The sequence below is a fragment of the Aplosporella prunicola genome (assembly GCF_010093885.1).
Source record: "Aplosporella prunicola CBS 121167 unplaced genomic scaffold K452scaffold_17, whole genome shotgun sequence".
NCBI classification, from domain to species: Eukaryota; Fungi; Ascomycota; class Dothideomycetes; order Botryosphaeriales; family Aplosporellaceae; genus Aplosporella; species Aplosporella prunicola.
The window spans coordinates 73505-88604 of NW_022983545.1; the positions used below are offsets into that span (position 1 = coordinate 73505).

A 15100-nucleotide genomic window follows, 5' to 3' on the forward strand; every position below is an offset into this window, starting at 1 on the left:
GAGAAGCGGGTGTCAAGTCTTTCTTTAAGCGCGGCCAAGTGAAAGTGTGCATCTGACTTGACTTCACCTCAGCAACGTGGGCGCGAACGCATTATAAAAGTCGGGCAGGGTCACAGGCCTGATTGCCACGGCGATGATGCAGTAGTACCATCGACAAGTCGGCAGCATGAGCCTCCGCGCCAGCAAGAGAAAGAGCCGGTCATAGATCAAGATTGTGGCAATGCACGCTTAGGAGGCGCTTAACGGTAGGTTAATCCAAGCACGTCCGACGGAATCGGCCGAGCGGCTAGGAACCGTGTTCAGTGACTAGGTATCGTCGACGCCGGTGCCTGGCCATGTGGACGCACCGCCCGATTCGCAGAGACATGGACGTAGTATGTGCTCGAAAGAGAGACAGTCCGGCGGCAAAGCATGGCGCGGAGGGGAAAACAAAAAAAGTGGTGATGCACAATGGGGGAGAATGGCATGCTAAAACGAAATAGCAAAAGCAACAATGAACAGGTACCGTGGACAACTGCAAGTCTTGTTTCAGGCGGAGCAGGGATGGGATACGACTGGTATGACAGTGCTTCGCCGACACAGAAGGCTGGCAGTGGCAGGGAATGACTGGGCCTGGCGGCAGCATAAACTCAAGGCAATATGCATGAGGTCGGGATGGTGGTGCGGTACAACCCTGCAAGGCGCTGCGGGTCAGCAAGGCGCGTATGCGTGTACGACGGGAGGCGGAGTCGTTTGCGTTGAGGAATGAGGACATGTCGTCGTCGACGCCAAGAGCGGAACATCCAGCTCGGAGGCGCGACTCGGCGTCCGGTCCGCTCGGCCGTGGTGGACACACAACAACCCACCCTTCATCTCCGTCTGAATCCGTTTGTCCCGTCGTGCTTGTGTCTCTTGTAACGAGGTAGAATACCACCTACCCACATCACCACTCCATCAACCTTGGCACCAGCGGTGGGAACAGTCAGCAGATGGTCTCAAAGTCATGGGAACCACGTCCACGTGAAGGCATAAATATATCTCAGCGTCGCACAGTTTCGCCTTCCCCCCGCAGCACCAGTGACTCGTCGTCGATCCTCCACCTCCACGCCACGCCACCACTCACTCACCTCAGCCCCAGCCAGCCGATCAAGCCACCGTCATCCGCCACGCTTTCAGTCCATGTACTTGTACTTCGCTGAAGATTCGAAAAACAAACTTTCTACGCCGGCGATGCTGCATCGGATGGAAATAGGAACAACAATTGTCGGTTCGTGCATCCTCTTCTTCAGCGGGCGCGATGGTTTTTGTCTCCGTACAGTCTGCACACGCTCTTATCTGTTTCCCCCTCTCCGTGACCGCCTGTGCAGTCAAGTCTACCGTACCCACCACGCACTCTTTGGACAACCACTAGGTACGCACCCAAAGGCACGCAAGAGCAAGCAACCCCCCTACAAACACAATTCTACCACTCCACCGGGACCCAGCCCAACCCAGCAACCCAAAAAGCTAATCGCCATCGCTCCGTCCGACGGGTGGCTGCTTAGTGCTTTCTAAGATATTACATACTCCTAGGCCCAGCCCTCCCCCACGCATCTATTTCCATCCAGCCAGCCTCCGCATTACCTAGTTATCTACCCTCCTCCGCCCGTCGCACTGCCAGCGTCGGCTCCACGGCCCTGCGGCTAAGGCTGACACCTATGCGCGCATGCCGTAGAGCGGCGACGTGCCTGTGATGCCCCAGGCTATCCTGTCCTGTCCTATCCACACCGAGGATCGTTTGTGTATGTATGTATGTACTTTCCTCCCGCTCAGGACACGGCGTGCCCTACCTCCTCCGCCGCCACCGATCTTTTGTGACTCTGTCCTCCCGCCACCGATCGTGGCCGCAGCTCAATCGCGCGCTTTGTCGCCTCATCACGTCGCGGACTCCACTCCCACGCTGTACGGAACCCCAAACCCCTCCGCCAAAACAAAAACAAAAATAAAAAAGATACAAAAAACGGGCCGCCCCAACTGTGCCCGAAAAAACAAACCCCCACCTCCATCCCCATCCCATCCACACAACCTCACCACCTACTCAACCCCACCCCCCCTCTCCTCCGCCGTAACCCTCATGACCAGCTCCCCCTCTCCGCCATCCCCCTGCGTCAGGCGCGCGAGTTCCTCAGCTGCACGGTCCATGGCGCGCGCTATGCGTGCGAGCCAGGGCGGGAGTTCTTGGTGTTGCTCTCGGTCGTGGTCGGACGTACTGTCGTCGTCCTCTCCAGTGGCATGCACGGCCGTGTACGCGCCGGCGTCCCTGGGCCCGCGTCGGAAGCTGAAGTTGAAGCGCGCGCCGGCGTCGGAGTTGGTGTCGAAGTCACTGCCGGTGCGAGTGTCGATGCCAGTATCCCACGCCGCAATGCCAGCCTCGCATGCCGTCGCAGGCGTAGACACCCCACCCCCACGCCCACGCAGCACCGGCGACGCTACCGCGCTGTCCAAGAACGGCGAGCTCAGCGCCGTGGTGCGTCCCCCCTCCACACCGGGGCGCAAGCGCGCTAGTTCCACGGTGTCGGCGTCAGCACTTTCGTCGGCGTCGCCGTTGCCGTAGTAGTTAATGTCGTGGTAGTAGTAGTAGTTGTTGTTGTGGTAGTAGCGGTAGTAGCACCGTACAAAGCCCTTCCAAGCGCGCCCAGCGATAGTGTGGCTGAAGGGCGGGGGCGGGACGTGCATGAGGTAGACAATTAGTGCGGCGGAGGCGAGGAGGGCGCCGAGGAGGACGAGGAGGATGATGAGAGGTTTTGGGGGCCAGGGGAGGTCGGGGAGCGAGGGGTATGTTGGCTGTGGTGGTTGTGGTTGGGGTGACATTGTGGGCGTGGGTTGGTGGTTGGTTGTTGTGGGCGTTGAGAGTGAGGTTGGTGTAGTTGGGTTTGACGGCGCGGTCGCTGTAACGGCAAGGTCGTGGACTGTATGTATGTCGTATTGAGGATCCGGTGCTTGCTGGGCTGAAGTGACGTCTTTGCAACCTGTTTCGTTCACTTCACTGCCCGGCGGCTATAAAGCGATGACCAAGGAAGCGATATTCTCAAGCGGCGCTGTTATTGTCTAGTGCTACTCCATGAGCATGAGCGGAAGCTGTTGTAGCTGATATCAGGTTGTGTCGGAGGGTGGAGAGTAATGTTTTAGGTAGCTGCCCTTCAAGTAACTGACATAACAACGAAGGCATTAAGCTTTAATATAACCTTAATCAATACCCGAAGCGGACCCCAAGACGTGTCTTCAGAAACTACACCAACACACACACATGCACAAGCGCACAAAACAAAAACCCCCTTCCAGGACAACATCAACCACAGCACGCTACAGTCACAACCCCCAACCACCAACCACCAACCCAAAGAGAAACCCCAGTTCGGACCAAGCTTTTACTTCTACTACTTAAATAGGCAGCTTACTAGGTAGCCCGCCCTTAGTAACGGAATTCGAACATAAAGCAGCTTCTAACCGCGCTACTTCACTAGACGTTCCGCTAACAAGCACGCTTGGTTTTAGCACCGGATGATTTGCCCACCCCTTCTAGATATTTTGCCCACCTTACGTAATAGCATCTATAGAATTATATAATTTGTTTTCTACTCTATGAAATTTTCCGTCTCTATACCCTTATAAGTACCTTTAAACCTTTTTAATATTTTATTTTTATACCCTTAGAGTATACTCTAGGGCTTGTATATACCTCTACCTTTATATCTTTAGAGTATACCTTAGGACTCGTATATATCTTTACTATTATACCCTTTTAAGTATAATTATACCTTATATATTTTTACTTTTACGTAGTTATATAGTATATACTAGCCGTAGTATAATAGTCTACTATACGTTCCTAAGGAGTACTCTATAGGTATCGTAGATTTTACTTAATATATAGTCGAGGGGTAGGTAAAATATCTAGAAAGGGATAGGTAAATTATCCGGTACCTTAGTTTTATAAGTTACGACATAGTAGATATCTTCTCTACACTCTTACACACCACGCTCTCGGGCTTCACGCTCTCGCGCTTAGCGCCCAAGACAACGCCAGCGCGAGTCCCATCTTCATATCTCAGTAGTTAGGAGCTGTGCGGTGTGCATGTGCGGGCTTAAGCTGCAGGTAAACGGTACTGACTCTAACACCTACCTTCAGCAACGCACCTCCCACCTACCCCTAGCACCCACTCTCGCACTTCCTCCCTCCCTCGCTTATTCGTAACCAGCCTATTAGTATCACTACGCCACACGCCAGCAGCCAAACAAGCTAGGCAATCCCCCCTACACCACGCTACATACAATCCCATCAACAATCAGCACCCTACCTCGAAAAGCCGCCGGCCCGCCGCAGTATTCGCCGAGCACGGCACGCCCTATCCCACTCCCAACATTAATACGCATGCGCTTCGTCGCCGCTACAGAGACGGCAGAGAAGAAGGGTAGGGTGGCGTGAGGTGGTTTTATGAGAAACCGTGAATAGTAAGTAGGTAAGGTATTTACCTAGGCAGGCTTCGAGTGCTTGGATGGTAGTGTTAGGTTTGAGCCTGGAACACTGCACGGCACGATGGAGCTAACACTAACAGCATGCGCAAGTCCACTGTCCGTCCGCCGGTCTTGGTCCTGCCTTAGGATAGGCTGTGCCGTACGTCTTGTCTAATACAGTACAGTGCGTCAGAGCGTCCGCGCAGCTTTCGCTGGGGGGTTTTCTTTGAAAGGAAAGGGCATGCCTCTCTGTGTAACAATAGGTGCCCATGTATCATCTCACACAGCACGCAAACCACACAGCATTTCAATTTTCAAAAATACAGACAGCAAAGCAATGCTAGTTATACACATTTTATCAACAGTACTAAATATCTACAGTATATCCCAATAAAAAAACCCAGGCACACTGCGCAGCCATTCACACACCCTCACACACGCACGCAGCATCTAGATGCACTGGTGGTACCACGAGTTCTGCTCCTGGCACTTAGTGCCACTCGCGCACTTGCCGGCGCCCTTCCAGCCGGAGCCACCGCACTGCTCGTAGCGCTTGAGCTGGCCGAGCGCGGAGTCCACTGAGCCCTTATCGAGGGACTCCGCTGCGGCCGTAGCAGCAGCAGTCGTAGCAGCAGCGGTCGGGGCGGCGACAGACGGGGTCCAAGCGGCCGGCTCCGAGGAGGCGGAGACCTTGACAACAGCAGCGACAGCGGCGACGGGGGTGGGGGTCGCGGCACTGGCGCCACCACCGGCAGCGAGGGCGCTGATGGGCGCGACGCCCGGGAAGAAGGACGCCGGCATCTCGGGGATGGGGATGGAGGCGGTGGAGCCGAACGACTCGTCCAGGTCGTCAGGCATGGTGTCGGCCTTGTAGCCCGTCGGGGCGGACTTGGCGACGGAGGTGGTGGCGGAGTAGGCGGCGGCGTCGGAGCCGGACGCTTCCTTGAGGCAGAAGCCGCTGCCGTACGCGCTCTGGCACGAGTACGTCTGCTCGTCGCCCGACTCGGTCCACATCTGGAAGTCGGTGATGGTGATGTCGGTGCAGGGCGCGCCGTCGGCGCAGAGGACCTTGACGGGGCCGCGGGAGTGGCCGTCGGCCTCGGTTCCGCGCCACCCCTTGAACGTGATGTTGTTGAGCTGCACGCCCTCGCCTTCCGCCTCGCTCATCGACGACCAGTACTGGTCGATGTCCAGCGAGTACGAGTTGGAACGGCCGATGAAGTTCTCGAACAGCACGTTCGAGACCGATCCGCTGCCGCCGTACGACTTGATCATCATCATCTGGTTCGACTTGTACGTGTAGATGTTGCGGTACACGACGTCCGAGATGTCCGTGTCCTCGGCCAGCGAGCCGAAGGCGCAGCCACCGCTCCAGTTGCAGTAGATGTTCTCAACGAGGATGTTCTTCGAGGGGCTCTGCGCGGGGGTGTCAGCTGATCCGTCACTTATATAATAAATGTGTACCTATGTTCTTACCTTGACCGTGACGCACTCGTCCTTGTTGGTGACCATGACGTCGTGGACCCAGATGTTGTTGCTCCAGACGTCAATGCCGTCCAGACCGCCCATCTCAGCACCGCGGATGGCCATGTTGTAAACCTCGCCGTTCTCGCACGTGTCCATGGAGAAGTGGAAGGCGGGGGAGTCGACAAGAGCAAGATCGTGGACCGAGAAGTCGGTGACCTCGTACAGGCGCAGGATACGGGGGCCCTTGATGTTGCCGTCCTTGTGGAACTCGTAGCCATTGCCCTGGAAGGCGCCGGCGCCCGTGCTGCTGAAGACCTCGACGTCGCTCGTGTGCTCGATGAAGATCATGTTGCCGCCATCCGTGCCGGTGCGGTAGATGGTGCCGTCGATCTGCAGCGCCCAGCCCTTGCCGCCGCTGAGCTTCACCCACGTCTCGATGGCGTAGTCACCCTCGGGGACGACGATGACACCGCCCGCCTCGCTGCAGTCGGCGTGGGCAGACGCCAGCGCGGGGCCAATGTCCGTCGTCTTGTCCGCCTTGGCGCCGTACTTGGTCACGTCGCACGTCTTGGTGGCGGCCTTGTCCGAGGCAGAAGAGAGAGGGCCGACAGAGCCAGAGAGCTGGCCCACGACCAGCGTAGGCGCCAGCGCCGCAGCTGCAACAAGGGAAGCAAAGTAACGCATGGTGAGGCAAGCACGAAAAAGAACGAAAGTAAAAAGAGAGAAAGTGTGCTTGACTCTGGAAAAGCAGAAACGGATGCGCCTACCTATGTACCTTTAACCCTCCCCCCTTGGCGGGGGAAACATCAAACGGGGTCAAGGCTGCGATGTTCGGAAACACGCCAGTAGCCGCATGAACAGCCGGGCTGCGGGCCGCAGAGTGGCCGTCGACGGCATAAACGAAGCGCAGGATCCGACGGAAAGGGAGATACAGTCGTGGGGCAGGGGACGATGCGCGGCCGCAAAGGGCAAGACGACCGACGAGGAGGTGCTTGGGGACGTTTCAAGGGGGTTTAGCGGCGCCGTCTGGAGCCGATCTGGTCGCACATCCCGTCGCAGGTATACTCTAAACCCTCCTCGCTCAATTTCTCAACCTTATTCTCGACCGCTTCAAAGAGTAACTCGACAAGTCCATCACCACCTGCTGATCGCTACAAGACGCGCGGCGTCATGCTATGCGAGGGCGTCCATGTTTCCTTTTGTATATCCATTCACACGCATCAACACTCGAATCGAAGAACAAATAACAAACAACAAACAGTCTCTCCAAACAAATCCCACATTCTCTCCTATCACCATCCAGCAGTCCCTCAGTCCGCAGCCCTCACCGTTTCGCGCCCACGCCCGCGCCCACTCTCCCCCCACACGCACATACACGCGCCCCCACATCCCTGCACCCCATCCCCCCCAATCGTGCCACCATCGCTCGTTATTGTATATTGGGGGCCTATGTTTCTATAGTGTATCGAGTACAATACATGGTGGTAGAACCAGGGGCCCAAGCCGCAAAACAAGCACAAGATCGACACTCAAGCCTCGCTCGCTCCCCCAGCCGCCGCGGCACTCGTCACGTCACGTCACTGGCCAAGACCATGCATGCACGCACACACACACGCAGCCTACTCGTGCCTACAGCTCTCAGACACGACCGCAAATAGGTAGGTAGGTAGTCAGCTCGCAATCTTCGGCGGGCCGCCACAAAAGCGCTGCTCGGCATAATTAACCACCCTACCCACCGCGCACCTCCAAGGCCGGCCCAGCCATCCATGCAAAAGCACAGCTACAAACAGCACCCGCTAGCCAGGCACGCCGAGCCGACGAACGGCTGGACGCCTTTCCCGCTGCTCCCCCCTTTCGCGGCACCAGATAATCCGTTATCCGTACCGCATGCATGGCACACGGCTCGCGGGCGCGGCAAGCGGGCATGAGGGCCATGTTATGTCATGTTATATATATCCCGTGCCCGAAAGCCGTAGTTATGTAGTACACATGGCAAACGGCACGCTTTCGCCCCGGCGCAAACTGCACCCATTGGCTAGCTTGTTAATCGCAATCGTGCCTTTCTGGCACAATATAATATGGGCGAGGGCAGAGCCGTTGAAGCTTGCAAGTGTCTTCGTATCTCGCTGCATGTTCTGATTCTGTTCACGTACGCGTGCAGGTATGTACGAGGATGCTTTTGTGCAGTGCGTGCCTCTTTGCCTGGGTGAGAGCTCTGGGTAAGCGTCCTGCGGGCTGCGTTTGCATGCTTTATCTTTTCGGGTTGGAGTGGAATAGAAATAGGAATAGAAGTAGTGGCGTGGGCATGTCGTGTGGTGTCGTTGGAGCTTGAGTATGTGTCTTGTGTTGTGTTGTTGTTGTTATTTACTGTTGGGGCTTGGGATGCTGCACTGCCTGGGCTGTTTACGAACTGCTGCACAGTTATATATACGTGGAGTTAGTAGTAGGGAGATTTTTACTGGGAAATGGGGGTTTGACTTCAGTGGGATGAGTAGCGTGTGGTAGGTACTCGTTGCCGGAATCGTCATTGTCGATTTCGAGGCTCTGCACCAATGTCAATGTGGGGTGCGGTTATCAGAGCGTAGGCAATAACGGGGAGAGACAGTGACAAAAAGCACAGAATATTTTTACATTCAGCGCGGCGCATAAACGCGACGCCTTGCGTTCGATTCCACACAGCTCCCCACCCCTATCTATACAGCGCACGGCACTACCGAACGCAAGACCGCCACGCCTTGATAGACCAATACTCCTCCTTATCAATGGTAGGAAGAAGGTTCGCCTCAACCATGCGGATCCGGGCCTCGATGTCAGCCTCCAGCCGGTCCGACATACGCTCCGCGTCCTCGATCAACGGCATCTCGAGCTGCAGGACCTTGCGCGCCAGCGTCAGCGCGTGCCACATGGGCAGCATGCGCGAGATCTTGTCGTTGGCGTCGCCCAATTTCCGGCTCCGCGTCTCGGAGGCCGACTCGTTCTTGGAAGGTGGCGGCTTGTGGAAGTCCTCGAGTTCATATGACTCTTGCTGTGGAGGATGTATGTGTTAGCGGTGTTGCTGCTGCCGCTCGACGGAGCGGATCAGTGGGTAGCTGGGTAGGCAGGGCAAACGTACCGGTGTGCCCCAGTGCTTCATGTTGTGCATCAGCCGCGCCGCGTACAGCTTGACCTTGCCATCGACGTCCTTGCCGTTGTTGTGCTTCAACGCCAGCACAGCAGCCATCTCCAAGGGCAGCGCAACAACAAAGGGCTGCGTCCTGGTGTCGTCGACCGTGCAAAAATCATCTCCACAGTGGCCGCTCGCCTCCATGAGGTCGACGACCTGCTCTGCGTACTTGAGCGCCTTGGCCGTGGGCTCCTCGGCCCACTCGCCCGTCTGCGCGTTCTCATGAATGCCCCACATGACGCGCTGGGTGACATAGAGGTCCTTCAGACTGAGGCCTGACTTTTTCACGCTCCGCAGCGCCAGCAGCACCACGTCCCCGAACCCGGCGTCGAACGCGCTGCGCACAAACTTTTCCTGCCACGCGCTCTTGAGCGTCATGTCGGCGCCGTGGAACGCCTCGACCAGCTTTTCCACGTTCTCCCAGTCCTCGCGCGTTTTCGACTGCGCCATCGCCCCCTTCAACACCCCCCACCGGTTCGGCACCTCCTTATGCCGGTTAATGTGCTCCAGCGTGATCTCTTGCTGGCCGATCGACATGGTCAGCGGGTCCGCTTCCAACCGTCCCCGCATCTTGGTTTTGTAGACGAGGTCCTGTTGCGCCTTGTTGAGGTGCGCCGGCGCGAAAATCCGCTTCGATGCCTGGTCCAGGAGCGCGCCGAGCTCGGGCGTCGAGGACTCATTGAAGGCAGGCAAGTCTGCGTAGTCAATGTTAGCAAAGGCGCATTGGCCGAGGCATTCCGTTTGGTCTTACGCTGCCGCTGGCAGACATTGGTGGTGGAGAAAGCCCGCCGCGCAGAGTGGCGGAGCGCCGCGCGACAGGTCCTTTGTGTCAAGCTCATTGCGGGCGGGGAGGAGTTGTCTGGAGCGGGACTAGCAGGCGACGCTGAAGTCGGCAGCTTCCACGCTCTTGGCTCTGTCTCTAAATTTCGGGGTCCGTGCTTCATCGCTCGGAGGTCCGCCTTCGCCGTGCTCCGGGTTCGACATGGGTGAAGTGATAGGTACGACAAGATTCAAAGTGGTACAAGATTATAGTTCACCGCGATCCGTGATTCACCATCTAGCGAGACAGAGGGCAATATAAGCAGTACCTATAGAGTACTTCTTGCCTAGCTCCTAGCCCGAGTCCCGGGTATAGGTGAAAATGACTTAGAGCGCATAGAGGCTTTACACACCATAACCAGGCCTCTTCTCCTCCGTATAAGCATCACCATCTCGCATCACAATGAACCTCACTTCACGGTGACGAACCTTACGCATATATATATTCTTCGCGAGCTCTATGCCATGATGATTTGCGCCAGCCAAAAAGCGCCTGAAAATGGTACAATCCCCCCACACCCACACGCACCCATTACTATACAGCCCAACAGCGCAACAAGCAACTACTCAGCAAACTCGCGGTCAACGCTCTCATAGTGGTCCAAAAAGCCCTGGAAGATCAAGACGCCAAGGCCGGGGTCGAGGCTGCCCGTCGTGGCCCTAATCGAGTGCATGCTAAGCTGTGGGATACCGGCGTCAATAGCCCTGATGCCCGTAGCCGAGCTCAGCATCGGGCCCACGGTGCCACCGCTGCGCGAGTCGTTGCGGATCTGGAAAACCTGGAGCTTCTGGCCGCACTTGTCGGCGCAGCGCTGCAGGAGCGCCGTGCTGACGGCGTCGGTCGTCATGTGCCCGTTCGAGTCGGCCGACACGACCAGCCCGACGTTCAGCCGCGGCGAGTGGTTCTCCAGGTACGCGTTCAGGAAGTTGGGGTTCACGGCGTGGATCACGTCTGCCGAAACAAGGAACGACTTGGCGAACGTCTGTGACACCAGGGACGGAGTCGAGGTGCCGAAGGAGTCGATGATGCGCTCGACGACGGTGGGCAGGAAGTTCGAGCGTGCGCCTTGGCGGAGCAAGCTGCCGATTTCCTCGTTGTCGAAGAGTCCGACGATCTTGAGAGTCGAAGACTCGGCTGTGGCGCTGGTGCTAGCGTCGGTGCTGTTGAGCAGGGCCTGGATGGCAGACCAAGAGCACAGCTTGTCGTCGACACGGCCAGCGAAGATGAACTCCTTGTCGATACCGCCAACGGTGGCAGGCTGGGTGTCGAAGAGCTCCAGCTCCCAATTGACAATGGTGCTGGGGTCGATGTCAAGCTCCTTCGAGATGGCCCTGACAAGGCGCTGCGGCTGGGTCGAAGTGAAGGAACCCTCGCCACCAAGCAGAGAAGGCTTCCAGTTCTCCTCTGAACTACCGGAGATGTCGCTGTTGTCAAGACCAATGATGGGGACCATCTGCGTCTCCGGGTTGAAGGGGCCATTGGCGGCGGCGCCGAAATGGGGAGCAAGGGTAGGAATGCGAGCAACTTCGAACCATTAGTATGTGCGCCTTCAGAACAAAATCAGAACAGTCTTACTGGGCCAGCCAAGCTTCACGAGCTTGGTCACAATCTTGCCCGACGACTCCTTCACGAGCACGCGGCCACCGACGCCGAGATCCCTGTCCCACCACGTGCTGTTCAGGGCACCTGCATATGGCGCAACACCCAGCTGCACGTAACCAGCCTTGGTGTTCAGCTTCGGAATCGGCTTGACTGCAATAATTCGTCAGCAAGCGCTTCTCCCCCAGCACTGACAGGCTACGACTCACGCTTCGCCGTCAACGCATCAATATGGCCAGCTATAACAGAGGCTCCATTGCCAGCCTTGTATGAATCACCCACGACGAATGCGATCAAGCTGCTACCATTCCTCTCCAAGTAGTATTTGCCGCCCTGGCGCAGCTTCCACGAATCGCGCTCCGACAGCTTCGAGAAGCTCGCCTTCTCGAGCTGCTTAGCCACAGCCTCGACGGCATGGAAAACCGTCGGGTTATCGGTCAGGAAGTCGCAGAAGGGCTTTGTGTAGTCCTCGGGCTTGACCTCGCGGCGCTCGCGTGCTTGATGCGTCTCCAGAATCTTGGGCGGGACCGGGGGGACTTGCACGCGCATGCGCTGCTGCTCCGTGAAAACCGAGTTGCCGAACAGCGTGTCTGCGCTCATCTGCGCCTCGGGTGTTGCCATGTGCTCCGTCTCCGGGAAGAGGCTGGGCCATCCCCGCGAGTACGGCAGGCTCATGGGAACCTCGGCATCAGACTGCTGGGGACGGTTTGAGGCCTGCGGCCGGCAAGATCCGGGATAGTTCTTTGTCATGGTGGCAGAATGCGTGATGATGCGACTTGCTGCAGCTCCTCCCTTCCTGCTGGATGGAATTCGAACGGATTAAGGGAGGAAGATGTTGTGCAAGCTGAGGGAGTTGAGGTGGCCGGGAACGGGGTGGTGCCTGGCTGTCACGAGTAGCTCCAAATGCAGGGATCGCCCTGAGGAACAAGCTCCCGCCGATCGCCCATCATTCCTGTCGCCCCTCCACATCGTCATTAACTTCATCACCGTGAAGCGAGATTCATCGTCTTACAAGATGGTAGTACTTGTACAGAGTAGAAGAAGAGACCTAGTTAAGATATTAGTGTCTATATATGTTCTAAGACCTTTTTATCTATACCTAGGACTTAGGCTTAGAGCTAGATAAAGAGTAATCCGTAGGGACTACTTATATTACTCCCTATCTCGCTAAATAGTAGACGGTAAGGAATATTAAGAAATAGGCGTATATATTCTAAGATCCCCTTACCTATATTTAGGACCTAGGTATATAGCTAGGCAAAGAGTAATCTATAGGGATTACTTATATCGTTCCCCGTCTTACTAGACGTTAGATCCTAGTTAGCGGTAATAGACGTTACGAGACTATAGGTAGTATATCAAGTATGTACGTAGAGTTAGTCTATATGTGCTCTAAAATCTTTTCACCTATACCCGAGACTCGGGCTTAGAGCTAGGCAAGGAGTAATCCGTAGGAACTGCTTATATCGTCCCCCGTCTTGCTAGAGGGTGGATCTCGCTTCGCGGTGACGGATTTTACATTCGAAGCGACTTGACACTTTCGCTTCCAAAGTACCGTCACAGTGGGGGATAAGAACAACAGGATCTACCCCTGCAACTGCAGTACTCGCAGCCAGAGCACGACACGTCAACACCACTGACGACCGACACGTAACCACACACTCGGCACAAACGGCATGAACATCATCTTTAAATTTCTTTTCCATCGACTCTATGCTAAGCCATTCAATAGGATATTCGAGAGCAGCAGTGTCTCTAGTATTTTTTGTGACGCCAGCGTATGCAAGAAAGCGCACCTTCTGCGGCTAAATCCTGCGTCTAAACCTTCAGGTCCCTGAGCTTGTCGGCCGCCTCGCCGGGCGCCGCAACCTTGGGCTTGGGGCCGGGGGCCTTGCCCGCCGCCTTGGAGGAGGTCGTGTCCTTGGGCAGCTCCCTGACGAAGGGCAGGAACTCGGGCTGCCCGGGGATGTACTTGCGCAGGACCTCGGGGACGTTGAAGCCCTCGGGGGTCTGGTAGTTCTCGAGGACACAGCACAGGGCGCGCTCGGTGGCGGCAAGAGTGGAGTTCTGTAATGCAAAGTTAGCATCAATATGTCTGAAGGGAGTGTATTGGCGTTTGAGATACCAGAGCGTGCACATATTCCTTCTTGACAGCGGTCTGCTTCTTGGTTCCGTAACGGATCTCCAGCTCACGGGTCTGGTAGTCCAGGCAGTTGGAGCAGGAGACCAGCTCCTTGTACTCGCCCTGGAAGGGGAACCAAGCCTCCAGATCGTACTTCTTAGAAGCGGCGTTGTTGAGCGCGCCGGAAACAATGGCAACGACGCGGAACGGCAGCTTGAGGCTCTTGTAGAACTCCTCGGACGTGTCGATCATGCTGTCAAAAGCCTCCCAGGAAGCGTCAGGCTTGGTCATGAGGAACTGCTCGATCTTCTCGAACTGGTGAACACGGAAAATACCCCATGCATCACGGCCGTGGGAACCGGCCTCTTTCCGGAAGCAGGTCGAGTAACCGGCGTACTTGATGGGGAGCTCGGAGGGTTGGAGCCACTCCTCGGAGTGCAGAGCAGAGAGGGGCTGCTCGCTAGTCGCGATCAGGTACTTGTCGGTGTCCTTGTTGTTCTCGTCCTCCGTGACCTTGTAGAGCTCTTCGTCGAACTGCTCAAGCTGAGCGGTCTTGGCCATCTGCTCCTTGAGCATCATGAACGGAGGAGCGTTGGGCTGGTAGCCCTTGTTGTAGAGAAATTCCAGACCGTAGTTGACAAGAGCCACTAGTCGATGTGTCAGTGGAGACTGCTGCGGTGAAACGCAAGAGATGCATACGGTTGAGGAAAAGACCCATGCCAGTCAGGCAGTAACCACGGTGGCCGACAATCTTGACACCGCGCTCCGGGTCATAGCCGCCCAGGCGGTACAGGACTTCGTGGTGAGAGAGACAGTCGCGCTTCTCGACCGTGACACCGTCAGGAGCCCATCTCCTTATCGTCTCGTTGTCGTCCTCAGTCTGGCTGACCGGCACCGACTCGTGCACGTAGTTGCCCACGGTTTTAGTCTTCACTGTGGCATGTGTGAGCTTCATGCCCTCCTGGATCTCAATCGCGAAACATACCAAGAAGCGCCTTGTGCTTCTCCGCAGCAAGCTCCTCCTGGGCCTTCTTCTTGTTCGTGAGGTCCTCCTTCTCCTTCAGAAGGTCGTCCGCATTCTCCTTGTTCTTCTTCTTCTGGCCGATCTGCTTCTGGACTGCGTTGATCTGGGAGCCGATTTGCGTCGCTTCGTACTGAGCTATGTCGCGCGTGTCAGTCCTGGGTATCCAAAGGCCTGACAGATGCTGTCTCACTTTTCCTGTGGTCCTCGAACATGGCAATGATCTCGTCGACCAACTCCACGGAAGCGCCACGCTTGCGCTGCGATTCCCTGATCTTCTCCGGGTTGCCCCCGCGCTCCGTAATGAAGTCCTGAATGTCAATCATTTTGGCGGTCCTTTGGGTACAAAAACAGAGGGATTGAGGGGTCTTGTCGCAAGATGTGTTCTGTCGCGAGCAAGCGTTGTTCTGCCCCGCCGCCATGTGGCCGCCTGAG

At 56.4% G+C, this 15100-nt stretch overlaps 6 protein-coding genes across 6 annotated transcripts; all 6 read right to left on the bottom strand.

Moving 5' to 3' along the window:
* Positions 1–45: 45 nt before the first annotated feature.
* Positions 46–699, bottom strand: K452DRAFT_51875 (uncharacterized protein). Its single transcript, XM_033546783.1, has one exon. The coding sequence runs from the start codon at positions 623–625 to the stop codon at positions 287–289; it is 339 nt and encodes a 112-aa protein (XP_033395846.1). The 5' UTR covers positions 626–699; the 3' UTR covers positions 46–286.
* Positions 700–2052: 1353 nt separating this feature from the next.
* On the bottom strand, positions 2053–2829 carry K452DRAFT_299529 (uncharacterized protein; the record flags this gene model as incomplete). The annotated part of the gene is made up of 1 exon (XM_033542235.1): positions 2053–2829. The coding sequence occupies one exon, from the start codon at positions 2827–2829 to the stop codon at positions 2053–2055; it is 777 nt and encodes a 258-aa protein (XP_033395847.1).
* Positions 2830–4812: 1983 nt separating this feature from the next.
* Positions 4813–6716, bottom strand: K452DRAFT_319686 (carbohydrate-binding module family 1 protein). The gene is made up of 2 exons (XM_033544255.1): positions 5950–6716; positions 4813–5889 (listed from the first exon to the last, which is right to left on the bottom strand). The coding sequence occupies exons 1-2, from the start codon at positions 6622–6624 to the stop codon at positions 4924–4926; spliced, it is 1641 nt and encodes a 546-aa protein (XP_033395848.1). The 5' UTR covers positions 6625–6716; the 3' UTR covers positions 4813–4923.
* Positions 6717–8555: 1839 nt separating this feature from the next.
* K452DRAFT_319687 (uncharacterized protein) lies at positions 8556–9981 on the bottom strand. Its single transcript, XM_033544256.1, has 3 exons — positions 9855–9981; positions 9053–9798; positions 8556–8965 (listed from the first exon to the last, which is right to left on the bottom strand). The coding sequence occupies exons 1-3, from the start codon at positions 9940–9942 to the stop codon at positions 8651–8653; spliced, it is 1149 nt and encodes a 382-aa protein (XP_033395849.1). The 5' UTR covers positions 9943–9981; the 3' UTR covers positions 8556–8650.
* Positions 9982–10485: 504 nt separating this feature from the next.
* K452DRAFT_230852 (uncharacterized protein) lies at positions 10486–12071 on the bottom strand (the record flags this gene model as incomplete). Its single annotated transcript, XM_033537121.1, has 3 exons — positions 10486–11447; positions 11499–11675; positions 11732–12071. The coding sequence occupies 3 exons, from the start codon at positions 12069–12071 to the stop codon at positions 10486–10488; spliced, it is 1479 nt and encodes a 492-aa protein (XP_033395850.1).
* A 1123-nt stretch (positions 12072–13194) lies between these two features.
* Positions 13195–15051, bottom strand: K452DRAFT_273690 (uncharacterized protein). The gene is made up of 5 exons (XM_033539157.1): positions 14859–15051; positions 14630–14803; positions 14344–14577; positions 13648–14291; positions 13195–13589 (listed from the first exon to the last, which is right to left on the bottom strand). Exons 1-5 carry the CDS (start codon positions 14989–14991, stop codon positions 13341–13343), a joined length of 1434 nt encoding a protein of 477 aa, XP_033395851.1. The 5' UTR covers positions 14992–15051; the 3' UTR covers positions 13195–13340.
* Between the last annotated feature and the right edge of the window lie 49 nt (positions 15052–15100).